The sequence below is a fragment of the Euleptes europaea genome, chromosome 2 (assembly GCF_029931775.1).
Source record: "Euleptes europaea isolate rEulEur1 chromosome 2, rEulEur1.hap1, whole genome shotgun sequence".
NCBI classification, from domain to species: Eukaryota; Metazoa; Chordata; class Lepidosauria; order Squamata; family Sphaerodactylidae; genus Euleptes; species Euleptes europaea.
The window spans coordinates 97,143,537-97,170,709 of NC_079313.1; the positions used below are offsets into that span (position 1 = coordinate 97,143,537).

The window sequence follows — 27,173 nt, forward strand, 5'->3', positions numbered from 1 at the left end:
CATGAACAACTGTGATGTACAATCTTTCATTGACCAATATGAGATCCACAATTAGACTGATTCTTGAAGGTAGAGAACAGTAAGGGAGAAATGGAGACTCTGTCTCCCCCCACCTCTCCTTCCCTTTGCCATTTTTGTTCTAGCTCACACAAGAAGCTTCTGTATATTTAGGTAAGCCTGTTTCCTTTAGCTTGCAGGATTATTATTTTTAAATTATTTTTTTGCTTTTGTTGTTCCTTCTACAGTTTATAAACGTCTGGCTTAGAACTACTGCACGGCTTCCCTGTGGTAATAATCTACATGCATTTTTTTAAAACCCTAAAATTTAAGGGTTGCACTGAATGTCTGCCTAGCAATGGAATGGAGGAAGAAACTATGATAAATCCTGTGGGTGTATCCTTTTGGGACGAGTTAGCTCATTAGTATGCAACTACGGTTCTCGTACACTTTCCCCTTAATTCAACAATAGTTAAAATAATAAAAGTGTCTCCCCTGTGCAGTGCAGGCATACTCTTTTAAGTACAGGAAGCGGCTGTAATGTACAATGCAGAACACAGTTTTCCCAATTTGAAAATGTCTGATAGATTTCAGATTTGTGTACTAAAATGTTTGCAATATCTGGTCATGTTCAACAAATCAGATCTCAAAACTTCTTTGTAGGGATACTATTTTTAAAGGCCATATACTCTAGGTACAGATGGGCAAAAGTATACTTTTAATCTTCAGCAGTAACACTTAAATTGTTTTTAACTAAACTAAGGTCTAGCCTCTGACTCCCATCATTGCTCACTTTATATGAAAATGATGACACTGAAGGGCTTGTTGGAGCTGCTGGGAAGTTATAATTAACGCTGTTAATATATCAAGGAAGGGTTTCCGTAAAGGGGAAAGAAAATATCCTATGTGTCTGTTGCTGTTTTAGAGCAACATACTTCTTCCTTTGTTGTGCCGGGCCCAATTTAGCTGTGTCTGGTCTTGTTGGAAATTATGAAACCAGACATTTATGAGTTTTCCAAGCCATTTAAATTTCCTCTAGACAGTCACCTTATTTATCTTCAGCACTGAACATGCTTACTGTGATGACAGTTGTAATGACTATTTACATCAAATTGCAGAAGAGCCACAGTCTGAAAGAGCCGTAGTGTAATCTGCAATGAAATCAACGATGTCTTTTCTTTTAAATCTTTAATGCTAATGCTGAAAAACCCAACATGTTACAACTAACTTCAATTTGTAGCAATCTTGAAGAGACCACATTCCCCAGTTAATATGGGGAACTCAGTGGAATTCTACCTTCTAAAAAAAGTTTCTCATGTGGAAGTACTGTCCCTTAAAGCTGGATGTGTTTTCATTTGCTTATGTAGATGTAGCATTATGCAAATATCTTGCAAAGTAGTGGTTTTGCAGCCTTTTGAATGCACTGAACAAAGAAAGGCATTATCTAGAGAAAACCATTGTGTTTTGTTAGACATCAAAATATCTACTGCAATTCAATCTCTCAGTATTAACGAACTCAAACTACCTAGGCTTAGATGTGTGGTGAAGACTAAATGTAGTCAGTACTCCTGTTTTGAAGCTATATGTTTACAATGCAATTATTCCTAAAATGTTGGATTTCAAACTCGCTTGGTAAAATAGGATCATGATTTCTCATGATTCCACCATGACTGAATGCCTTGGAATACTGTTACTGAAGTACGTTAGATTTGTTAAAGTAAGCAATGAAATGAAAATCAGTTTTTCCCCTGTATTTTTGCTAGATGAGCTCAATGTTCTACAAAGCTATAGACTTCCAAACACTTTATTCAGAATTATAGGAAAGTATAGGAAAGTATAGGAAAGTTTTTAGTGAGGCAGTTTAGCTTTATGGTCCAGATGCCTACTTTTAAAATGTACGCTCTTATGACCATAGTTAGCTTAGCTGCTACTCAGTTACTGAAGGGTGCTGTGTTCATATGTGTGTTGTACCCAGGCCATCTGGGCCAGCATATGCTTGTGAGAGGTAGATAGCTCTTTTGTGAATCGTAACAGTGGTCATACCTGGATGGCCCAGACTAGCCTGACCTTGTCAGATCTCAGAAGCTAAGCAGGGTCAGCCCTGGTTAGTATTTGGATGGGAGACCACCATGGAATACCAGCGTCACTATGCAGAGGAAGGCAATGGCAAATCACCTCTGCTAGTCTCTTGCCTTGAAAACCCCAGAAGGGGCTTTGACTTGACGGCACTTCACACACACACACTGACAAAATAGTGGCCGTAAAAAAAATAAACCTGTGTTGCTATGTGTGTTTTAGTAGTACAGCTTCACCCCTGAAAACTTGGAAACCTGAGCCTTGCAGGTTGTGTGTACTTTATTATGTTATAAATGTAGCCATTATGGTTGCTGTTTAAAGACAGTAGTTAAACTTTAGAGAAATAGCCATATCAAACTTGCAGTGAAAACAAGAGTATTGTGGCCCCTTAAAAACTTACATATGTCACAGATAAGTACAAATATTACAAATTTAAACCAAGGGATGGGGGCTATATATTGCTACAGAATGAAACCAAAAGACCTAACAGTGCAAGAGATAGAATACAAATGGAAATAAGATCATATGATTGCATGAACACATTAAGCTGACTGTCAAGGTCAACCATGTTTACTCTGCCTAACTGGCAGGAGCTCTCTGGGGTCTCAGGTACAAGTCTTTCGCATCACCTGCTGCCTGATCTTTTTAATTGGAAATGACAGGTTTTGAACTTGGGACCTTCTGCATTGCCACGCTACTGAGCTAGAGCCCCTCATCAAAGATACAGACAAAAGAGCACATGATCCAGTCTGAACAGGCAGGACCCATTCTCAAATGGTGATCAACTGGCAAAGCAAGATGAAAACAGTTACTTTATGTTATGAGTTATTCCCTGGCCCTGTTGAGCTTAGACTAACTGTTCTTAAATCTTATATCTATATCTATCTGTCTATATAACTAGTAAACGTCTTACTTTTTCAGGTGTTCAAGATGAATCTGGAAAAGCTCAGCAAACCTGAACTACTGACTCTATTTAGCATTCTCGAAGGGGAACTAGAAGCCCGAGATCTTGTCATAGAAGCCTTAAAGGTACGCTATACCAGAATGGAGCTGAAATGCTGCAGTGCTGCTTCAGGCGTTGCCCTCAGTTTCTACCTGAAGATAAAGTTAAACAGTAATGATTAAGTTTACTGGTGTATCAGTTTGGATTTTGTCAGTAATATCACTGCAAATGCTGTGTATGAGTCTACATTTTAGTATTCGTTGTCAAAAGTTGACTTCAGGTTTGAACAGTTCTGTGGTTGAACACTGGATGTTATAAATGTAAGACTATCATCTGTAAATCAGAATTGTATCCTCTATCATAGAAGAATGATGGGACTTGAACTTCTTGTTCTAGCTGTCATGTTCCAGCATGTTTCTGTAAAGAGATCCTGAGAAACAGCAACTGTACTTCTTTCAGTCAGCTGGATGAGTGACACAGATTCTTCCTCTGGGTTCCTAACTAATCTAGTTGCCTTTTGTCAGTCAATGCAAGTTACCATGCTTACCTTGTGAAGTGTTTGGCTATAATTAGGAGATATGTGGGCATGGATTGGTTACTACATATTACCCTTTGGGGGGGCTAGCTATTTCATGTCATGATATTTAATCCACCCCTCCAGGATTGCCAGACTTCAGGTGGGGCCTGGAGATATCCTGGAATTACAACTGATCTCCAAAATACAGAGATCAGTTCCCCTGAAGAAAATGGCTGCTTTGGAGGGTGGACTCTGTGGCATTGTACCCCAATGTACTCATTCTGCTGATGGCAGAATGCAGAAATCTGTTTGTTCAGTCGTGCTGCATATCTTAGCCTCCTCTCTTCAAAGAAGGAGGTACAGACTGACGGAAAACCTTACTGTTCCAGCTGCATTCAGCCACTGATGGTGCTTTCTCAGGAAGCTCCTTCCTTCTGCATCTCTCCACAGACACCCCACCTCCAACTAGTGATGAGTCACTACGCAGGAATGTGCTTCAGAGACTTCAGCCTTTCCTAAGGGGAAACTTAAAAGGAAGCAAATAGCAGGGGAGGGACTGCTGTGAAAGGTTGATCTTTAAGTTGAAAACTGCAGAAATGAATTGAAATAGCTGGAGCTAGACTGTGGGAGGGGTACTGAAGATCCTTAGCCAATAGCAAGGAGGAGCCTTAGCTTGCCCTAGACATCTTTATTTATTTAAATATTAATTATATCACACCTTTCTTTGAGCATCAAGATGTCTTACATACAAAATAACTATGCCTGCTGTGTTTACTTCATTTAAAGCCCTGGCAAATAAAATGGACTTACAGCATCTCTTGAACATTTCTAAAGACTGTGGCCCTCTCAGACAGCCTGTTTCACAAAGGGAGAGCTGCAATGGAGAAGGGATAGGGCAAGGGTTGCCAAACTCATTAGTCAAGAGAGCCAAATATCAACAGTACAAGGATTGAGATTTCTTTTGAGAGCCAAATTTTTTAAACTCAAACTATATAGGTAGGTACACTGTTTATTAACTTAATAAACTTTAATTAAAATTTAGCAGAAGTGGAAACCAGTAGAGCACCTACTGCACAGTGGGATGGTGAATGGCTGTGGGGAGAGTGTAACCCCCCCCCCCCCGTTCCTTTTGAAAGAGGCACAAAGTAGCAGGAAGAGGGGAAACCTGTAGTAATAGGCCAGGGGAGGGCTAACAATTGCCAGACAAAAAGGCCCACTGTTTTCTCCCCCCCTCCCCACCATCACCCAGCGAGGGTCCGGATGTCCAGGGATCCCAGGCACAGAGGAAGAGGCCAGCAGGTCTCCGGTCTGTGTGTGTTCCATGCAAACAAACAAGGTGGAGATGCACAGTCCATCCATCCTTCCCCCCCCGCCACGGACATGCCAGTTCCCTCCTGGCCAGAGGGAGGGGCAGGTGCTCACTCCCCCCCACCATTCTGGGACCGACGGGCTCCAGATTCAGGGCAGGCAGGCGGGTGCCCGGGCAAGGTGGCTTGGCTGGAGGAGCCCCCCCCCTGGCTGGGGGGCAGGCAGGCAGGGCCGCGCACCCAGGTGGCTTCCACGGGGGGGTAGAAATAAGAGTCCCCCAACTGCCCCTTCCTCCCTCCCTCTTTCCCTCGAGGCCACAGCGCCAGCCCCCTCCCCCCTCCCAGGGGCGGCCTGAGCACGGCCTTGGGCCCGCTCTGCAGCCCTGGGGGTGAGAGCGGCCGTACCGAAAGAGAGGCCCTCGCGGCAGGGAGGGGGCAGGTGGTGGCCGCCGGATCAGCTCGCTCTCTGCCTCCCCCTCCCCTCCGGGCTGCGGGCGGCCTCAAGCGAGAAAGGCGCCGCGCGGGGCTTCCTTGTCCGGGCAAAGCGCGTCCAAAGCAATGTGAATTTCTCTCATGCCTTTCTGAAGAGGGACTCGAGGAGCCAACAGCAGAAGCCAAGAGGTAGCGGGTGGGCTTACCGTGCAAATATCGAAACGGCGGCTGTTCCCTCTGCTGCTTAAGAAACCCCCAATCCCCACAGCAGGCCCGCCAGCAGCAGCGGCATGTGGTCGCTCCTACGTAACCCAAGCGCCTCCTGCGCAGACTCTCTCCCGCCCCCCGCCCCTTTCACTAATCAGCCGGGCCCGGACATGGAAAGAGCCGCACTCAAGGGCTCAAAGAGCCACATGCGGCTCGGGAACCGCACTTTTGCGACCCGTGGGATAGGGTGTTCTCCGTTTGATGTGGGAGGGCTGCTTTTAAGTGTGGGCGCAGCCAGTAGGTGGCAGCCTGAGAACCATATTTGGCTCATAGGGATGTATGGATGGTCCTTTAAATATGTGGGTCATAGGCTGCAAAGGGCTTTAAAGTACCTTGAATTGGACTTGGAAACAAACCGGCAGCCTGAGTGGCTACCTTAAGATAGGGGAGAGATGTTCCCAGCCCCCACCCCCATATTAATTGTGCTGCCACATACTGAACCAGCTTAAGTTTCCAGATTGTCTTGAAGGGCAACCCAATATAGAGTGCATTACGATACTGGCATTACTCCAGCCACAAGGTTACAAACAGCATGGATCATTGTGGCCAAATCAGCTGAGTCACAAGAAAGGCAGAGAGTTGACAAACCAGATGCAGCTAGTAAGCTCCTAACCTTAAGCTCCTGACTTTCTCTGCAGATAGCAGTTCCATCCACTAAAAGTGGATCCCCTTACACTTTTCTGACCAGCATCACTTGTGTCTTGCCTGGATTCAATTATAGTTTGTTCTGCCACCTGGCTTCAGTATATGGGTTCAGAGCCAAGATGGAAGTATCTGGCAGCATGGATAAGACTAGATGTCATCTGTATATTGAAGCATATTCATCTTCATATTTCCCCCCCCCCCCCATGCCACCTCTTTCTCTCCTTTGTATTATAGCCTACCGTGATATACGGTGAGGTTTTACCAACAGCCTGTCAGTGCAAGGGAATGTGGGACTGCATACAAGAATTCTCCTTGGAGGCAGAAAACAAGGCAACCAGCAGGCAAACTGGGAATTATAAGCAATTTTTAAGTGTACTACTTGTACTGATTGTTAATATAGATATCTAACATTCGTCTGGACTGTTAGAAGTGTGTGTTGGTTTTTAGTTGGCCATAATAAAGAGGATGAAGAATGGAAACCTTTATTCTGTCTGCCATCTTTAGTTAGATTTGAATGTACTGCCATATCAATCGTCCATTCCTTAGTAGGCATTATTTTATTTACTGTCCAATATTTAGCGTCCCCTTTCCTTGCTGCAGTAGTTATATAATCTGCTAACTGACGCGGAAGCCAAGCGGATTGGCAGTCTGTCCAGGATAACACCATCAGAAAGTCCTCTGCTACTTAGAAAAGTGTAGTTTATTTCACAGTGCAAAGATAATACAGATACTTCTTACACACTCTCCGCTCATAGCATCCCACCACGAGCTTTAGTTTCACTCCATTATATACACCTGGTGGACGCAGCCACCAATCACAGTAGATGCTTAGTCATCCTGACATGGCTACTGTATTGCATCAGCCACCTGGCTATAACTGGATCAGGCCAGCTCCCTCTAGCTCTCCAGGGATTTTCCAGGCTGATTGCATCATTACTAGATCCATCTGATCTAACCTGCACCTGTCAAACTAATCTGACAACCTTGTAATATTGACACTAACTCCTGTTACTTCTAGTCTCCTTAATAGATGCTAAAACCCCCACATAGCAGCAAAACAGCATTTCTTTGGGCCATTAAAATGCTGACTACAGGGTATGCATTGTTAAGTATACATTAATAATAATAATAATGTGATGGTCTATGAGAGTAGGAGGCAAAACAATGTCTGACCTATCCCTATATTTGATAGCCAGATGCTGGTCCCTGTGTGGATAGGCAACAAGGCTATGGTTTAATGTTCTGCACTCTCAGAGGACCCCTCAGGATTGGATTGTGTTTACAGACCTAATTTGAAGGCAGTGATCCTCCTAAAAGTTAATAGTGAGGTCTGTAGAAGCACAGATACCACCAAAATGAAATTAAATGGTTTTTTGAGTTATGCAAAAAGTTGTGGCAGAAGTCGTCTGTAAGAGCAGGTGAGGCCAACTAGAGTAGGAAAACAAGGGAAGCATGACCCAGTGGTGGTAAGCTGAGGCAGTGGGGAGGGGCTGAAACCCCTGTGAGTTCTTTGGGGCCTCTTTCTTGCTATGGGTTAACTTTAGCTGAAGAAGGTAAGTGCCACCAAATATAGCATCATTAATATTTTGATTATGAAGTATTTTGGCATGGATCCTGAAGACTAGCAGCACATAAGTTTCCCATGTCTAGTTGTGGATAGAGGCCCCCTCTTATATGACATGTGTACAGCTACAGAAAGCCCAAGCATGTGCTGTCTGCAGGCTTGTGCTTCCTGCTGGTAATGTTCTGGTAGACCTTTAATAGCCTTACACATTCCAGATAATCGTTCCTTAGACGTGTTAAAATATGTCATAAAGATAGGGAGAAAACAGTGAAGGAAGTTAAGTGATGCTTAAAAAAAAGCCAACTCTGATGGAACCAGAAATCATTGTCACCTAAAGAATTTCACACATTAGGCTTTTAAATGATCTGTATTTGTGGATATATGTGTGATATTTAATTTCACAGATCATTCTCTTTCTAACTGTCTGCTTTTGTATAGCCTGTTACGGACTCCCACCAGAAGATACCTGGGTCTAGCAGTAAGAGCTGCAGCCAGTTGTTTCTGCCACCTAGATCCTGTAGCTAGTTGCCAAAAGGACATGATTATGCTTGCTGTCACAACTGTAGTAATGACTACAGGGTGCTATAGGATTGCAATAGCAGCAAAGCTTCCACCCTTAAAAAAAAGTCTTCACCTCCTGGTGGAAGACACCAATAGAGGGAGACAGATGACTCTCCCTGAGGAGGGATTTCTAGAGTTTTGGCACCACAACCGAGAAGGCCCTCTCGCATGTTGCAAACCATCTAGCACAAGTCAGTGGCAACTGAAGTAGGGCCTTTGAAGATGATCAAAGTGGTCAGATAGGTTCATATGGGAGTAGATGGTTCTTAAGGTATACTGGCTCAAAACTATGTAAGGCTTGAAAGGTCAATACCAGCACCTTGAATTGCATCTGGAAGTGAATTGGAAGCCAGTTTGGAGGGAACAAGACTGGAATGATATAGTCCCTACAACCCAGTCCAGTCAGTGTTCTAGTTGTAACTTTCTGTACCAATTGTAGCTTCTGGACAGTCTTCAAGGGCAGCCCTATGTAAAGCTCATTGCAGTAATCTAATCTAGATGTTACCAGGGCGTGCACCACAGCTGAAGATCTCTCCTGTCCAGGAATGGCCACAGCTAGCACACCAGACGAAGTCAGTAAAAGGTGCCCTTGGCCACCTCTGCCACCTAGTTATCCAACAGGAGGCTTCAGTCCAACTGCACCCCCAAGCTACAAACCTGCTTTGTAAGGGGCAGTGCAACCCCATCCAGGAGATATCTCCGTTCCAGGTTCAGGCCTTTTTCCCCACCAGTAACACCTCCATTTTTTCGGGAATGAGTTTCAGTTTGTTAGTCCTTATCCATCCCAATATTGCCTCCAGGCATGTGTTCTTGGTTTATTCAAGCTCCCTGGGACTTGCTAGAAGTATGAGATATAGCTGAGTGTCATCCACATATTGCTACGGCATGCCACAAGGTTCCATCTTGTTCCTCATACTTTTTAACATCTACCTGAAGCTGTTGAGAGAGGCAATCCACAGATTTGGACTGAGTAGTAACCATTATGCGGATGACATATTCCCACCCTTTCAGAATTGTCTCTAGAGAATTTTGGGGAAGTTACATTTTGTATGGGCATACATGTAAGGCAGATGCCACCTGATTTGTGGCACTGACTGATACAAAACATATCTAATATGTTTGTCCCCTGTTTTGGTGATGTGCAGACAATTACCTTAGAACTTTGAACAGACTTTAATTTCTGTGCTTTAATGAGTTTGAAATGCTTTTACTCTTTAGTAAAATTAGAAATGTCCTGCATAGGTTGTGAAACATATAGGGTCTTAAAATTTGAATAGTCTTACACAAGGATGCTTAAATATTGTTGGGAATTAAGAATATTAGCTATTTATATACTTTGCGTAAAATTGCAGGCTTTCAGTTGAATTGTATGTTTATATAGAACATGCTTGCACATTCAAAGCAGAGCTTTCAAAATTTGCAGTACTTCCCTGCTGCCTTCCGAATCCTGCATCTATGTCCATTTTTGTCTTCCTCAAACTCAGTGTGTAGATGACTGCAGAATCTTTCATCTCTTGTACTGACACTGCCCTTTTTAAAGGGAGATGTCCAAATTGTAACTTTCTTTGATCTCTGCAATCCAAACAATTATCCTTTGGCATTAGAAGATCCACTTGCCTTCGTAGTCAATTCAAGTTAGCATCTTATTAATAGCTTGTGTTTTGTTTCTACTGAGCTGGTGAAGTAAAGACAAACATATACTTGGTCAATTTTAGTGGTACATAAAACTAATAGAGCAGGATTTGTTTGTTTTAGCTGAAACTAATGTATAGTTATAATAATAAATACTTAAGTGCCATCAAGACACAGCCGACTTAACAGAGATCTCTCATGAGATTTTCAAGGCAAGTGATGGACAGAGATGGCCAGTCTGGACTATTCAGGCTGCTAAATAAACCTTGTGGTCTGTCTTTTCTTTTAATATATTGGTAATTGCCTCCTTTTGGGCTTTTATTATAAAGAACATCATTCAGTTCTGGAGCTGCTGTGGATTAAAGATAAAAGGTTCAGCCATTCATGACATTTCTAGCTGGTAGATTAATGAAATGAAGTAATCTTTATTCTTCTCTACCCCCTTGTTATGACCTCAGTCTGTATTTATTTTCAAACATCTGTCTCTAGGGAAACAAACTAGGAATAAGGAAGTTCCAAGATTGCACAATAAGCTATTTAAAGAAGATGCCATTTTCTGTCTTCTGGAACGTACATTTCGGCAACAATGAAAGCTTCATGAGAATTGTGTGGTCCAATAGTACAGTGGAGCCAGCCTTTGTAACGGCTTGCTTGTATGATGTCAGAGCAGGAGAAATACACACAGTTAGAGCTGCACTTTTTCTTGAAGCCATTACTTGATACCTAAGCATTCTTTGTGTTTCAACAGATCCAAGGTGTGAGTTGTATATTTAATGCAAGAAATAGAAAATAGCTTGTGGGAAATAATTTGCCCAAGGCAGCCTCGAAATCTTTAGATCTTTCAAGCTGTGTGTGTAACTTGCTATTTCAGTTCTTACTGGTTCTTGTAGGTTATCCGGGCTGTGTAACCATGGTCTTGGAATTTTCTTTCCTGACGTTTCGCCAGCAACTGTGGCAGGCATCTTCAGAGTAGTAACACTGAAGGACAGTGTCTCTCAGTGTCAAGGGTGTAGGAAGAGTAATATATAGTCAGAAAGGGGTTGGGTTTGAGCTGAGTATTGTCCTGCAAAAGTAATGTGCTAATCATTGTCCTGTAAGTATCAAGATAATGTGCTAATGAGGGTATGGTATGTTAACCATTGTATCCTGAAGTGATCTGTTAATGTGTGTAATCCAAAGCTAATCTGCATGGCTATTGTTGAATGTTGTCTTTGTTAGTCTGGAGGTTTTTTAGAACAGGAAGCCAAGCCTTATTCATTCTTAAACTCTCCTCTTTCCTGTTAAAGTTGTGCTGATGTTTATGAATTTCAATGGCTTCTCTGTGCAATCTGACAAAATAGTTGGTAGAATTGTCCAGTCTTTCAGTGTCTTGGAATAAGACCCTTTGTCCTGTTTGTGTCAGTCCATGTTCAGCCACTGCTGATTTCTCAGGTTGGCCAAGTCTGCAGTATCTTTCATGTTCTTTTATCCTTGTTTGTATGCTGCGTTTTGTGGTCCCGATGTAAACTTCTCCGCAGCTGCAAGGTATACGATATACTCCTGCAGAGGTGAGGGGGTCTCTTTTGTCTTTTGCTGATCGTAGCATTTGTTGTATTTTCTTGGTGGGTTTAAACACTGTTTGTAGGTTATGTTTTTTCAAAAGTTTACATCGGGAAGTTTACATCGGGACCACAAAACACAGCATACAAACAAGGATAAAAGAACATGAAAGATACTGCAGACTTGGCCAACCTGAGAAATCAGCAGTGGCTGAACATGGACTGACACAAACAGGACACAGGGTCTTATTCCAAGACACTGAAAGTCTGGACAATTCTACCAACTATTTTGTCAGATTGCACAGAGAAGCCATTGAAATTCATAAACATCAGCACAACTTTAACAGGAAAGAGGAGAGTTTAAGAATGAATAAGGCTTGGCTTCCTGTTCTAAAAAACCTCCAGACTAACAAAGACAACATTCAACAATAGCCATGCAGATTAGCTTTGGATTACACACATTAACAGATCACTTCAGGATACAATGGTTCCATATTAACATACCATACCCTCATTAGCACATTATCTTGATACTTACAGGACAATGATTAGCACATTACTTTTGCAGGACAATACTCAGCTCAAACCCAACCCCTTTCTGACTATATATTACTCTTCCTACACCCTTGACACTGAGAGACACTGTCCTTCAGTGTTACTACTCTGAAGATGCCTGCCACAGTTGCTGGCGAAACGTCAGGAAAGAAAATTCCAAGACCACGGTTACACAGCCCGGATAACCTACAAGAACCAATGAACTCTGACCGTGAAAGCCTTCGACAATATTCAGTTCTTACTATTTCAGCTCTGTTTTTTGCATCTCCCCATGTCATAGAATCGTATGGTTGGAAGGGACCTCCAGGATCATCTAGTCCACCACTCCTGCACAATGCAGGGAATTCACAACTACCTTCCCCCTCCCCACCTCCAGTGACCCCTACTCCATGCTCCAGGATCTCTGCCGAATCTGGCCTGGAGGAAAATGTCCTTCTCTGCTACTGCAGCACACTGCTTTTGAATTTACATGCTCAGTTTCCATCCCTCCCTTATTGAAGCTGGACATGGATCATTAATACTGCAGTCTGTGCAATTAGTGGATTTTGACTGGACTAATTGTGCATAGAATTGTGCTGTGGAGTACTCACTCTCACCCTGGCTCCACTGAAGCAAGCAAAAGCAACTGATCTAGTTAGTTGGCTGTATTGCCCTGTAGAGTTATCTCTTTTACAGATAAATGGACAGTGGGCCTTAGTCTTGTTCAAACTCAGCATATTTAACCGTCACTGCAATTTAGTTAACGAAATACCATTTTTAAAGCATTTATTACTTTGTTTTGATATTTCCCAATAGTTTCTCTTTACTTCCTTTCAGCAGTCTCTCCATCCCAAATATTTCCTCTTCTTTGGTTTGACTTTTATACATCTATATCAACAGTCAAGCGTGTCCCTAGCCCCACAGGGTACTCTTCAGCCAGGCCTTCTTTTTGGCCAGAAGCTGTTAATTTCATTTGCACATTTGGCTGAACCCTTTTTAATGCCATAAGGAGGAGAACTTTTGTCACTGAGTGACTGTCTCCTTTATTCTCCTTACTTTGCAATAAATTGGTTTAAAAGTAAACTGGGCTTGGGTGAGACTTGTTAATATGGTTTGAAACGTGTCCCTTCACAGGCCCAGTCTCTATGTCTTCTGTTACAGGAGCCCTGTGACACTAGGCTTTCCTTGTTTTTACAACAGAAGGCAGGAGAAGTTTTTAAAAAGAGGAAATATGAGGTTTTCCAGCCACTTTATACAGTTCTGTAGCGTTGTAGATCCTGTTCAGAAATAACTTGCTGCTTAGGTTCTCTAAAATGTAATGTGGGTGGACAGCTAAGAAAGAGAAGCCCTTCTGAAGGCATCAGAGTTATTTGTGAGGAGTAGGTTTGTGCATATTTGCTGTGTTCACACAGGGTGACTGAAATTGGTTTGGTTTTGGATTTGAAAGTTGTAAGAAATGGTGCCTGCTAACACTTAATGTTTGTGGAACCCCAACTATTTTTTTTCTTATTTGATCAAGGACATTCATGAGTTTTCACATTGCCAAAGTGAGTCTCCTCAAATAAATAGGTTTCATTTTGGAGGAATGACTTACATTATTTTAATGTGTATTTTACCATGTCAGTTTTGCTGAGGGGTTTATTCAGAGCACTAACTGCCTTGTGGGCTTACAGTGAAGCAGGTCAGAAATCAAACTTTAAAGAAGAAAGCTGCTTGCTGTTCCAATTTGGGGCTAACAGTAAGGAAATAATTATTCGTCCTTTCAAGAGGAATTTAATCACTCTTGGTGATCCAGGAGAATATCGCTATGTGATGAGTGATTTGTGGAAACAGAAGGGGAGGGGGGGACCAGCAATGCTCACTGTTTGAGCCCAACACAGATGGTCTAGTATCTTAACAGGCTATTAAATCAGAACTTCTATAAAGCTTTAAAAGGACAGTCTAATCCTTGGTCTTCTGAAATGTTCTTACATCTCAAGGTCTGTGTCCTGTTTTCCTCCGTCAGCAGGCTATAAAGGTTTCAATAATACAGTCTGTTGTCCTGGATAAATTGCTACAGCATTCTGCAGTGCCTCAGGAAGAAACTCAGTATCATCTTCATGTGTTCATTTTCAGTCCTATCATATCCAGCTTATTTTTTTAACACTGTAGCAACCTAGGAATTAAATGTCAAGGTTGTATTTTCTAAGCGCTGCATTTAGTATTGAACACAACTGATAGTTCATTTCCTTGGTTTTTAGCAGTAGTGTAGAATGTCAGGAAGTCGTCATTTAAATTGTTCGGTAATGTTTCTCGGGGCTTGTATACATAAACCTCCCCCCCCCCCAATAATTTGTAGCTAGTAACATATGTTTAGAATGGCAAGTATTTCTACTGTTAAATTTGTTGCTTTTTTGGAGTAGTATGTCAAAAGTGTTATAAGTAGGAATTATAGGGTTTCTTTATTCTGCCTGTTGATTGTGTAATAGCGTTGTCATTCATTTTGGTAATGTCGCCATCCAATTTGTACCTGCTTTTCTGTAGTCAACAATGTACTCATATGAACTCTCAATACAAATTCTGGACTGGCTGGTTCTGTCACTTTGGTGTGTAGTGATTGTGCAAATATGGCACTGAGGAGATGGGGTGAGAGTTTGTTAGTCCTATATATTTCAGTAGAGTGCACAGAGCATATGATGAATATACTCTTGTAAGCTTGCAAGTAAGCTCATAAATTTTAGTAGACTGCCTGCCAACCTCTACCTTTCACAGATCAGCATTGTGAAAGGGAAACAAAGAACAAATATTTTCGTTTGAAAGGAGGAAGGACATCCTGGCACCTTTGAGTACTCCTCTTCCCCTCATCCTAGGAGGCAGGAACTAGATTGCTCTTTCCACATACGCCCCCATGGGGAGGGGAGCGCCCGCCCTCTTGAATGCCTCCTCAGAGAATGCAGGGATTCTTTGAGCTCCGGCTAGATTGCAAAATCTTTCCCTTTTGTGTGCCTAACCTTCCTCATTAAAGTTATTTGTCTTCCCCTCCTTCCAGGCTTTACAACTTAAAAAAATTAAAAAAGCTGTTTGGGTTGTCAGTCTGTCTTCCCCTTCCTCCCTTCCCCACCCCTAATTAGCAGATGTTATGTCCTCAATGGACTCAAGCTGCTGAAGTTTCAGATGCAGCTGTATCTTCAGAAGGAGAGTTTGCGACTATTCTGCCTGGCCATGAAATCAGGAGGGCCTTGCATAAGCCCCAGGCCTCGCTGGAGCTCCAGGGTGAGCCGTAAGCATCGAAGTGCTTCAAATGAGCAAGGGAGGCCAAGAGCAAATTGGCGGGGAAATGCCCACTCACTATAGAGTACAGCGGGGAAGGCCTAACTCACTACAGCAGGCCTCTGCGTCCAGAGAAGAAGTGCATGGAGGGGTGAATGAGCAGGAAGCTCCTGCAGAGGGCCGTCTAACAGATAATGAACCAGAGATTCGTCTGCGGTCTTCTGTGCAGTCCCACATTGGGACTGCGCTTGCGCAGGCCAACCTCGGAAAGGATTCTTCTAGCTTCTTAAAATCCTATAGGGGGCGCCGTACGCCAGTGCGCATGCGTCCGCCTTCCCGCCCTATGACGCGGCATCACGGCGCCCCCTACCCAGTTCGTTCTTTGCCACCGGGAAGAAAGGACGTTCTTCTTGCAGCTTCTCGCTTTCTCTCATCTAAAAAAAAAAGGAAAGTTAACCGTAATGGCGCAGGCAGCTCTGTTCAAAAAGTGTCTACAGTGCGACACTAAAATGACTAAAACAGATGAACATTCGCTCTGCGTGTTCTGTCTGGGTGAGTCCCACAATGTGACTGCCTGCAAGATTTGTTTGCAATTTACACCGAAGGCCCGTGCTGACAGGGCCTCCCGGTTAAAAGCTTGGCTTTATGAAAAGGTTCTATCTGGATCTCAAATGCCGGCCTCGAAGTCATCGGCCGAGCGAGACCACTCAGTACGTTCCGAATCAGTCGGTTCCATGCGCTCGGATCCGACCCCCGCACCCGCTCCGAGGTCCCGCCCCCGTTCGCCTACTACAGAGAAAACTAGGAGCGCTTCGGAACCGCTCCCAAAGAAGGCGCGAGCTAAGACCAAGCACTTAACAAAGAAATCAAAGGAACCGAAGGCATCCGGTTCCAAGAGTTCTACCGATCCAAATACTAGGGAGGACGAACGTACCCCGCCTCCTCTTAGTACCCCCTCCCCTCATTTTGAGAAAGAGTCATCGGATTCGGAAGTTGACCTGCCTGATCTGTTTTTAAAAGAGATCCAGGGCTCTTCTCATTCATCGCACCATGATCAATCGGTTCCAGCTACTGGTTCCATGGGATCACAGCAACAGGCTATGCCTCCAATGTCTCAGTGGTGGCCCCCCCAGTGGTATGGGCCTATTCAAACAGCTCCCTGGCAAGGATACCCCTACCCACAGTGGGGTTCACATTTTCAACAACCCCAACAGTTTCCATCCTGGTCTGGTGACCAAATGCAGCCTTTAGCTACACAAGAGGCTGTACCTCTCTTAGATCAGCAGTTGCAGTTCAATCTGGAATCTGAGCAGGATGTGCAGTCACTTCGCTCTGAATTAGGCTTGGATGAGCCGTCTGAGGCTACACCAGATCTATCTACTGGTGACCAGCTGCCTGGCCTCTCTGGGGAGGAAATTTCTAAATTTTCAGAACAAATGACCAGAGCAGCTAAAGCTTTGGGACTCGATGCCAAGTCACTTGCTCCTAAACCAAAAGAAAATTTTTTATCTCCTCTTTTTTCCCAAGCCTCCACATCTACAGCCCTTCCAGTGCTAGAGGACTTTATGGACATGGCCAACAAAGTTTGGGAGAGTCCTTCCACCACCCCATCTACATCTAGGAAAGTAGACGGCATGTACAAGGTCCTTCCTTCAGGATGTGAATTTTTGTTTTCTCATCCAGCTCCTTCATCAGTGATTGTAGCCGAGTCTCAAAATAAACGTTTGGGCAGCCATTCCTCACCGTCTGATAAAGACAGTAAGCGTATAGATGTTCTTAGCAGGAAAACATACTCTGCAGAGGCGCTTGGGTTCCGAATTGGAAACTATCAAGCAATAATGTCAGCCTATCATCTATTTTTGTGGGAAAAGATGTCTACTTACCTGAGTGACTTACCTGATGAACAGAAATCGCTGGCTTAAATAGTAATATCAGAAGGAGTTCAATTGGCACGTCATCAGATGAACGCCGGTAGACACGCATCTGAATCGGCTGCTAGGGGCATGGCTGCCTCGGTCTCCCTGCGCAGGTTTGCTTGGCTCCGCTCCACTGCTCTGTCTCATGATGTGAAAAGTACCATCGAGGATTTACCCTTTGACGGCAAGGGTCTGTTTGCAGCCACTACTAATGACACTCTCAGCCAGTTGAAGAAAGAGAAACAAGATGCCAGGTACATGGGGGTATCTGTCCAAGTACCTGGCAATTTCCATAGGCCACGCTATGGTTATAGGGGTACTTCCTTTCAACCCAGATTCCAGAGACCACCTCCCCCCCCACTCATTCCCTACGGGCAACAACAGGGTTTCCAGTCTTTCCAACATCAGAACAGAAGGAGGTTCCCATGGTCCCGACCCTCCGCCCCGAGATCTCAATCTCCAAGGAATCAAGGCCCCAAATCTTCCTTCTGACTGTTACAGAGTGGGGAAAGCGTCCCCTGTGTATTTGGCGACCGTTTAGCCTCTTTCTTCTCAGCCTGGTCAAATATAACTTCTGACTCTTGGGTTTTACACCTTGTTTTGTATGGTTATTCGTTAGAATTTCAATTTTTACCTGTTTTAGGTCACCCTCCTTTGGGCACTGGCTTGGAACTATATCCAGCCTTACAAGCCGCTTTAGCGGAATTGATTAACAAGGGTGCAGTTCAACCGGTTTCAACTTCTCTAAGAGGTTTTTACTCTCGTTTGTTTGTAGTTCATAAAAAAGATGGCGGATTACGCCCTATTCTTGATCTGAAGTGTTTTAACAGATGTTTACAGTACAAAAAATTCAATATGCTGACTGTTCATAATGTTTTGCAGTTATTAAAAGTTGGTTGGTGGTATATGGTTATTGATTTAAAGGATGCTTATTTCCACATTTCTATCCGGGTAGACCATCGCAAATACTTGAGATTTGTTGTAGGAGGACAAGTATTCCAATATGCTGTGTTACCTTTTGGTTTATCCACAGCTCCCCGTGTTTTCACTAAGTGTATGGCCGTGGTAGTAGCACACCTTCGTACCAAAGGTTGTGTAATTTTTCCTTACTTGGACGATTGGTTGGTTACGGCTCCTTCTATGGAGCAGTTACTGGCTCAAAAGGAGCTCCTTTTAAATTGTTTAGATTCTCTGGGCCTTATAGTTAATTTTAAAAAATCTGTCCTCATCCCGACTCAGACAGCTAGGTTTGTTGGCACTTCCCTGGATTCTACTTTGGGTAAGGCCATTTTACCTGCAGATAGGGCCACTAAGCTATTGGGTTTGGTAAGGTTATTTTTAAGACAAAGGCATCAATCTGCCTTACGTATCCAAACACTCTTGGGTTTGATGGCTTCCACTACAGCAGTTGTTACAACGGCTCGGTTGCACATGAGACCCTTACAGAATTGGTTTGTCAGAAAATTTAAACCTCTCCTTCAGTCCCAAAGGACTAGATTTTCAATCCCTAGACCTGTGTTACATACCTTGAAATGGTGGTCCCAAATGCATAACTTGACTTCTGACGTTTCTTTTGGTGTGTTTACCCCGGATGTGGTGCTTACTTCTGATGCCTCTTTGATAGGTTGGGATGCACACTGTCATGGCTTCTCAGCCCAAGGTCTGTGGTCTTCTCAAGAGGTTTCCCTTCATATTAACGTTTTAGAACTGCGAGCAATTCGTTATGCTCTTATGTCTTTTGCAGAAATCCTGTACAACAACGCGGTGCTCATCCAGACAGACAACACCACCACAATGTTTTATCTAAACAGACAAGGGGGTACAGTCTCCCTCACCCTGTGCAAAGAAGCAGAACGTATTTGGGAATGGGCACTCCTGCACAACGTGTCTCTACAGGCCATCCATATTCAAGGTGTACACAACATCAGGGCGGATTCCCTAAGCAGGGTTTTTTCCCCTCATCACGAATGGTCTCTAAAATGGGACTACATTCTACCCATTTTTCAAGAATGGGGATTTCCCGAGATAGATTTATTTGCCACATCTCGAAATACAAAGGCACCCCTTTTTTGTTCCCGAGCGGGCCACGATCCGGGATCTCTAGGGGATGCGTTTCTGAGACCGTGGGTGGGGGCTCTGTTTTATGCTTTTCCCCCAATTCCTTTGATTACCAAAACACTAGCTCGGATTCAGGATTACAAAACTCATTGCATCTTAGTAGCTCCATATTGGGCCAGACAAACTTGGTTTTCGGAGCTTCTCAATCTTGCTCAGAACAATTCAGGCGCCTTCAGATAGCGCCGGACCTTCTGTCAGTGGACCAAATGCGGCACCAGGACCCGGGTATACTTCAATTGACAGCTTGGCTTTTAAATCCTCCTCAGTAAAGTTGTCTGATCAGGTTCTGGAAGTAGTTTTAAATTCAAGGAAACCTTCTACTCGGGTTTCTTATGCTTTTAAATGGGAACGTTTCTCTAAATGGGTGATGAGTACAGGACATTTTCCGTCATCATGCCCGTTGCCAGTTGTGTTAGATTACTTACTATCCCTCAAGAAAACAGGCCTAAGTTTTTCATCAGTTAAAACCCATTAAGCAGCCCTGTCCGCCTTTCATGTGGGAGTGGATGGGTATTCCCTTTTTTCCCATCCTACGTCTAAGTTGTTTTTAAAGGGTCTATCAAACATGTTCCCAGTTAGACATGAGCCTGTTTCACAGTGGTCTCTGTCTCTAGTTTTGGCTCAACTAATGTTCTCTCCCTTTGAGCCCTTAGGGAAAGTTCCCCTGGCATGGTTGTCCTATAAAGTGTGTTTCTTAGTAGCCATCACATCTGCGCGAAGGGTGGGTGAGCTAGCAGCGTTAAAGTGTCACCCTCCTTTTATCCAGTTTTACCCTTCTAAAGTAGTATTACATACCAGCCTGGAATTTAGGCCCAAAGTGGTGTCCGAATTCCACTTGGGACAGGACTTGGTTTTACCTGTATTTTTCCCCAACCCCCAGTCTACAGCGGAGAAAACTCTTCACTCTCTAGATGTTAAACGGGCTTTATTATATTATTTGGATCGTACAAAACAGTTTCGGAAGTCAGACTCCCTGTTCGTATGTTTTGCTGGTCCAAAGAAGGGATTGGCAGCATCGTCCCAGTCTTTATCCAGATGGCTAGTGCAGGCTATACGTCACTGTTATAAGAGGGCTGGAAGGAAGTGTCCTAAATCCTTACGAGCACACTCCACAAGAGCCCACTCTGCTTCAGCTGCCTTTCGGAAGAGAGTTCCTATCAAGGATATCTGCAGAGCAGCTACCTGGTCTTCGTCAGAGACTTTCGTTAAGCACTATGCCGTCGACGTCGATGCCAGACAGGATACAGTTGTGGGAAAAGCAGTTTTGCAATCATTATTTGACTGAGAGCTCACCCCCTCCTCCAGGTGAGTGCGTTGCTATATAATCTCCCAATGTGGGACTGCACAGAAGACCGCAGACGAAAACAGAGTTGCACTTACCTGTAACTGCTGTTCGTCAAGATGTCTTCTGTGCAGGCACACATCCCACCCTCCTGCCCCTCGGAGAGCTCTCATATGTTGTTTGTTCTTAGTTTTCCAGTGTTGAAGGCTCTTCGAGTGGGCAAAGAACAGAACTGGGTAGGGGGCGCCGTGACGCCGCGTCATAGGGCGGGAAGGCGGACGCATGTGCACTGGCGTACGGCGCCCCCTATAGGATTTTAAGAAGCTAGAAGAATCCTTTCCGAGGTTGGCCTGCGCAAGCGCAGTCCCAATGTGTGCCTGCACAGAAGACATCTTAACGAACAGCAGTTACAGGTAAGTGCAACTCTGTTTTATTAGCTCTCCCCCCTCTTCTAGTCTTGGTTGGAGAAATTTATTAACACTCCTTTGGCTCTTTCCTCCCAAAGTCCAACAACCTGAGGCACTGAGGAGGAGAAGGATGGGGCCCCAGAAGGCTTGTCTAGTCCCAGGGAACTAGAATGTGCCTTTCCTTTCCCCTGGTTCTTTAAGCAGGAAATTAAGGAGGAGTGGGCTGCCCCAACATTTCAGCCATGGTTCTCCAATCTAGTAGCCCTGTCCACCCAACCACTTTGGGAACTACCAGTAGTTCCAAGCATGCTAATGCAGGGCCCTGTCCCACACCCAGACCCTTCATGGTTGCATCTGACTACCTGGAAATTGAACAGCAGTCATTGCTAGCCCAAGGTTTTTCCTAGCAGGTGGTTCACACAATGCTATCTGCACATAGACCATCTACGTCATATCTATATAATTACACATGGATCAGATGGTGATATAGTGTAGGAGGAAACAAGTCAGCAATTCTTCCACAGATACTTCTCTTCTTACAAGATGGTTTGTCTCAGCATCTTAGACCAAACACCATACGTAGACAAGTAGCAGCCCTGGCTTCAGTCATTCCAAGTATAGATGGCTTTCCCATTTCCAGGTATCCAGCAGTTAAACGCTTCTTTAAGAGTGCATCATTATCCAATCCACCAGCAATTCCAAGGTTCGCTACAAGGAGACTTCATGTAGTGCTGTAAGCTCTGACTAATCCACCATTTGAACCACTGCAAGAAGCTTCTCTTCAGTTTCTGACCAAGTACTGTTTCTAGTGGCAATTACATCAGCAAGAAGAATATTCGAACTGGGAGCACACTGTCTGGTCCAAGGAACTATGTGTCTTCCTTAAAGACATTGTGGTCCTATGTCCAGATCCTACATTTATGCCTAAAGTGAATTCAGTTTTTCACAGGACACAGGAATTATTCTTACCATCCTTCTGTGGTCCTATGTCCATCACATCCAAAAGAGAAAAAAGTAGCATTCACTGGATCTGCGCAGGACCTTGCATATATACTTTAGAAGAACTAAACCAACCAGAAAGTCAGAGGCCTTGTTTGTCGTTTATCACCCAGTAGTGTGGTGCAAAAAGATTTCTAGAGCTACTCTTAGCAGACGGCTGGAAGAGGGCATGTCAATAGCCTACTCATCGCAAAGCCTCATCCCACCTGAAGTAATCATGGTGCAGTCTACCAGAAGCCCATCTCTACCACAGCAGCCTTCCATACAAATGTTTCAGTGGAAGCCATATGCAAAGCAGCAACTTGGGCATCCAAGTCAACATTTGTCAGGCATTACAAGATGGACAAGATGGTAGCGGCAGATGCACCCTTTGGCCGAAGGGTGCTGCAGCAGGAGATATAAACAGGCCTGTGTTTGTGGCTGGCAGTCGGAACCCTCCCATGGGATGTCTGGCTTTTTAACATCCCAAATGTGCCAGGATGTCCTCCTGCTCTCAAAAGAAAACAGAACATTGGACTTACCATGAAGATTTCTTGTGTTTGAAAGTGAGGTGAACATCCTGGACCCACCCAAGTCTTTTTTGGATTTTTTTTTGTCCTCAATGGTGGGGGAACCGTCTGCCATCAGGGAAGTTAGTTTGTGAAATTCACATTTTAAAAATCTGTTTCCTACAGTAGTACTTGTTCCTGTTTAAGTTTTGTTCTCCTGACCAAGTTGTTTCAGAAGCTTGGGACAGAAGAAGGCTCAAGCTGCACAGAGTAGTCACTTTAGGAGCTGTGTAATTCTCCAAACTGAAGAGGGTGGGCTCTCCCCTCCCCATCAGGGGTGGAAAGAGCAATCTAGTTCCTGCCTCCTAGGATGATGGGAAGAGGAGTACCCAAAGGTGCCAGGATGTCCTCCTCACTCTCAAACAAAAGGAACCTTCACGGTATGTCCAATGTTCCGTTTTCTGATGTTCTAGAGTTGACCGGTCTAATCTGCTGGTAGCAATGCTTACTGCCCAGAAGAATGGCTATTGAATTATGAGTCTGTATTGGTGGCGGTGGTATAGTGTTTTGAATATTTGAAGTTTAAACGAAATACACATGTATTTCATAGGCTCCTTAAGAACAAGGTAATTTATTAGCATTTGGGACTTTAGAAATCTCAATTTGTGCTGAATCAAAATGCTTGCCTAAATTATTTCCGTCTCTGAACAATTTCAGGCAAATATTGATTCATTCTGTGCCACCTCCCAGTTAACACATTTTAGTAAACAAAGAAACTCCTGGAACAATACATTTCAGATTGTCTGGGGGATATTGATTCCCCCTAGAATGCAACTAGTTACTTTGCTTTTCCTGTAATCTTGACAGCTGTATGTGGTTTAACAGGATCAGTAAAGTGAGTGCTTTATATGACTACTGTTTAAAATTAAAATCTTTATTGACGCCGAAAGGGCTACTGTACTTAATTTGGTATGGCTTAAACATATGTTTATGTTCATAAGGATCCCCAGATGTGTGGTGCACATGTAAGCACAGCAGCATTTAATCCAACTACATTCTAGTTTTGCAGTGGAAGAGATTACTCTGTCAGGAAAACTGTTCCTTTTTTTAAAATTCTGTAGGTTTCCTCCTCTCTATCAAATCCAAAGTACTTTGTGGGCAATAAACAGTGTTTTAAAAGAGCTGCTCTTGCTATCACTTGGTATAATGAAAATTGCTTACATTTTGGAAATTGTTTGATACCAGTATATAGTCTTCTGTGTTTAGTATTTCTGTGAAGAAGCACACTGTTTTCTTAAAACAATTGTGTCCAGAACAGTTGCCTTTTCAAAAGTGAAGTAGAAGCCATTTGGAAAATTGACAGTGGATAGCCTTTGTTAATTTCTATCTTGGCATGATGAAAAACAAGGGTATGTTAGCAAGAACCACTAGGATTTGTAATTAAACAAACCATTATTAAGACGGTAGAAGGAACCTTCACTGTCAGTGACCAGCATTTCATTTAGCAACATAGTTCAAAATAGTACAGATTGCCCCAATAAAAATACTTGTGACTTATGTAGGAGGAGAGCTAAACAGAGTTCAGAGTGAAATAATTTATTTTTCCCATTGATTCAAGTAAGCCCACCTTAAGGTAGCTTAGTCACAATTCTTTCTGGACAAATAGCTTTGTCTACTCAGATTTAGATGGTACTCAAAACCCAATCAGGTCACAGTCAGGACTATTTGAAGTAGCACTGTAAGGTCAGTCAGGAAGAAACAAACCCCTGGGTTTGGTGGTGTTCTTTAGCTAGTTAAGAGTAGAGTTTGGAGAGACAAATGGTAACATGAGGAATTATTTTGCTTCTTTTGTATAAAGTAATCTGCAGGATTAATATTTCTGCATATTTCAGTCCTTACAAAGATTAGATCAGCAGTCTAAATATCCAGACTGGAATTACTTTAGTAACAATAGTGAAACTGCACTACTATTTAATGTAGTATTCATGTGGACTGAGATTAGGCAAGCACTATTTCACTTCTTAAACTTCCTGGGGTATTTTTCCTCTCCCGAATTATAGAAAACATTCATGAGATGCCTTGTTGTTCTACACTGAGCAATTCTGAATGAGAATCAGTGTTCTCATCCTACAGCAATCAAGTGGTGCTGTCTGTGGTTCAGAACACGTGCTTCATTTGGTAAACTGGGACTATTTTGTATGTGGACAATGTTTATGTGAAGTGAACAAGAGAAGAGATTCTATAATAGATTTCCCAGACCCAGTCATGGGATTAAAGAATTTCCACTGAGTTTAAAGGCAAGGATGCATCGTGCGTTGCTACTTAGCGAATTCACTGCTGACCTGCAGTATGTACCTGCTGCAAGTGCAGTGCTAGGAACAGAAGTTCAAGGACACTGTAAATGTTTGAATCGGCCCTGAGCTGGAATAACAAAGATGATGTTTTAATTGACTGAAATTTAGCATGGTTCAAGTTGCAACTGATTGTATAATTAATCCGTGTTTCTTAATTGAAAGTATTTTTGAGGGAACGCATTACAAAGAAGAAAAAGAGTTGGTTTTTATATGCTAACTTTCTCTACCACTTAAGGCAAAATCAAACTGGCTTACAATCACCTTCCCTTCCCCTCCTCACAACAGACACCTGTGAGGTAAGTGGGACTGAGAGAGCTCTAAGAGAGCTGTGACTGGCCCAAGGTCACCCAGTTGGCTTCATGTGTAGGAGTGTGGAAACCAACCCAGTTCACCAGATTAGCGTCCAACACTCATGTGGAGGAGTAGGAAATCGAACCCGGTTCTCCAGATCAGAATCCACCACTCCAAACCACTGCTCTTAACCACTACACCACGCTGGCTCTCACAAAGTCTGTGTGGCTGCTTCAAGGAGTCAGATATAGCCCTGGAATACAGTGTTGGGAATTCAGTGCCCAGATGCTCATGGACCTGATTGGGATCAGACTGTGGCACACAGGGAGAAGGGGCCTAACCCTTCTCCCTGCACCATTCCCCCAAAAGTGAAAGGGCCCCAGGGAACCTCTGTTTGCCCTCTTGAGGAAGTTTACATGTCCTGATGAATACATGTTAAGCTTTTCCCAAAGAGAAAAATAGCAACTCATGGGGCCATTTCAAGTTAGGAAAGTGGGGTGGGGATGCTTAAGCCTATTCTCCTCTGTGGCACCAATCCAGATCAGGCCCCAGGAGTTGAGGTTCCCAGTGTGGCACCCCTGGCACACATCTGTACAGTCCATGTGTCCACCACTTCTATGTAAGGATTCTGTAAATTACAGCAACTTACTGAACTTTTCTTCCCTTTGGCTTTTATCGTAAAATATCAAGGCCAGCCTACAGTTACAAAATAATTTTAATTCTGATTTGATTTTAAATTTTTAACAGCAGTTGTTGAAAATGAAAATCTGTTTTGGAGATGCTGTTAGTCATAAGAGGTGGGCAGTAGCAGAGGTTTTACTGTTCTAAGTTTGCACCTGAGGGCTGTGAGACCAATCAGTTTACATGTCTGCCTTTCTTCTCCAGTTATATTGTGACATGCGGGAGGCCTCTAATTTCCCCCTCCCCCACTATTTCCTCTTTCCCTTTCCTGAAAGCCCCCATAGACCCTCCCCTTTTCCTGCCTACTTCTCTCCTTAGGGTTGCCTGCTCCAGGTTGGGAAATGCCTAGAGATTTGGGGGTGGAGCCTTGGGAGGTGAGGCTTGGAGAGTGAAACAACCCCAACAAGGTATAATGCCATACAATCCACCCTCCAAAGCAGCCATTTTCTCCAGGGGAACTGAACTCTGTCATCTGGAGATCAGTTGTCATTCCAGGTGATCTCCAGCCCCCACCTGGAATTTGGCAACTCTAGTACCCATGGAGGAAATAGCTGGTTTGGAGGGTGGAGTCTGTGGCATTATACCCTTCTGAGTTCCCTCCCCTGCTGAACCCCCCCCCCCCATTCCAGGCTCTCCCCCCAAATCTCCAGGTAGTTCCTAACCTGGATTTGGTAGTCCAGTGTCCTTGTATGGTAGGGAGCCTTCAAGGATTTGTGGGGGTGGCACCTCATTTTCCCTTATCCCCCACCCCACATTATTTCCCCTTTCCCTTCTCCTGGCAACCCCGATATCCTCTGCTCTTTCTCTCCCTCATTCCCTCCTCCTCAACCATTACCCAACCTACCATTTATCCACCGACCATCTTCTGCTGTATTATTTATTTATTTCAATTTTACTCCACTTCTCTCCACAGTGGGGACTAAAAGCTGCTTCTATTATTCTCCTCTCCGTTTTATCCTCACAACAACCCTAGGGGGTAGGTTAGGCTGTGTGCATGTGACTGGCCCAAGGTCACCCAGTAAGCTTCCATGGCAGAGCGGGGATTTGCACCTGAGTCTCCAGGATCCTGGTCTACCACTCTAGCCATTACACCATGCTGGCGATTTGGTTTATTATATGTATTTGTGGGTATATTTCCCACCCCTCATTTAAAAATCAGTAAAAATGTACTTTCCCACACAATTACTAGGAATAATCACCTGAAACATTAATTACAACTTCAGAATTATCAAGCTTGCATAATGGTATCCATACATTGTAAATTTTACAAAACAATGAATCTTTAAAATTGGCAAAATTTCCTTGGAAAAATAAAACAGAGGACAGTTTTCTGCCCCACATCTTTGTACAGGCATAAGGAGATAGAGTGGGGAAT

At 43.6% G+C, this 27,173-nt stretch overlaps 1 protein-coding gene across 1 annotated transcript in view; it reads left to right on the forward strand.

Annotated features, from left to right (window-relative positions):
* Window positions 1–2,987: 2,987 nt before the first annotated feature.
* Window positions 2,988–27,173, forward strand: part of CTTNBP2NL (CTTNBP2 N-terminal like) — a 30,834-nt gene continuing 6,648 nt past the window's right edge. Inside the window, exon 1 of the mRNA XM_056845427.1 lies at window positions 2,988–3,102. Within this exon, the coding sequence (XP_056701405.1) occupies window positions 3,004–3,102 (99 nt within the window). The 5' untranslated portion in view covers window positions 2,988–3,003. The remainder of the gene's footprint in view (window positions 3,103–27,173) is intronic.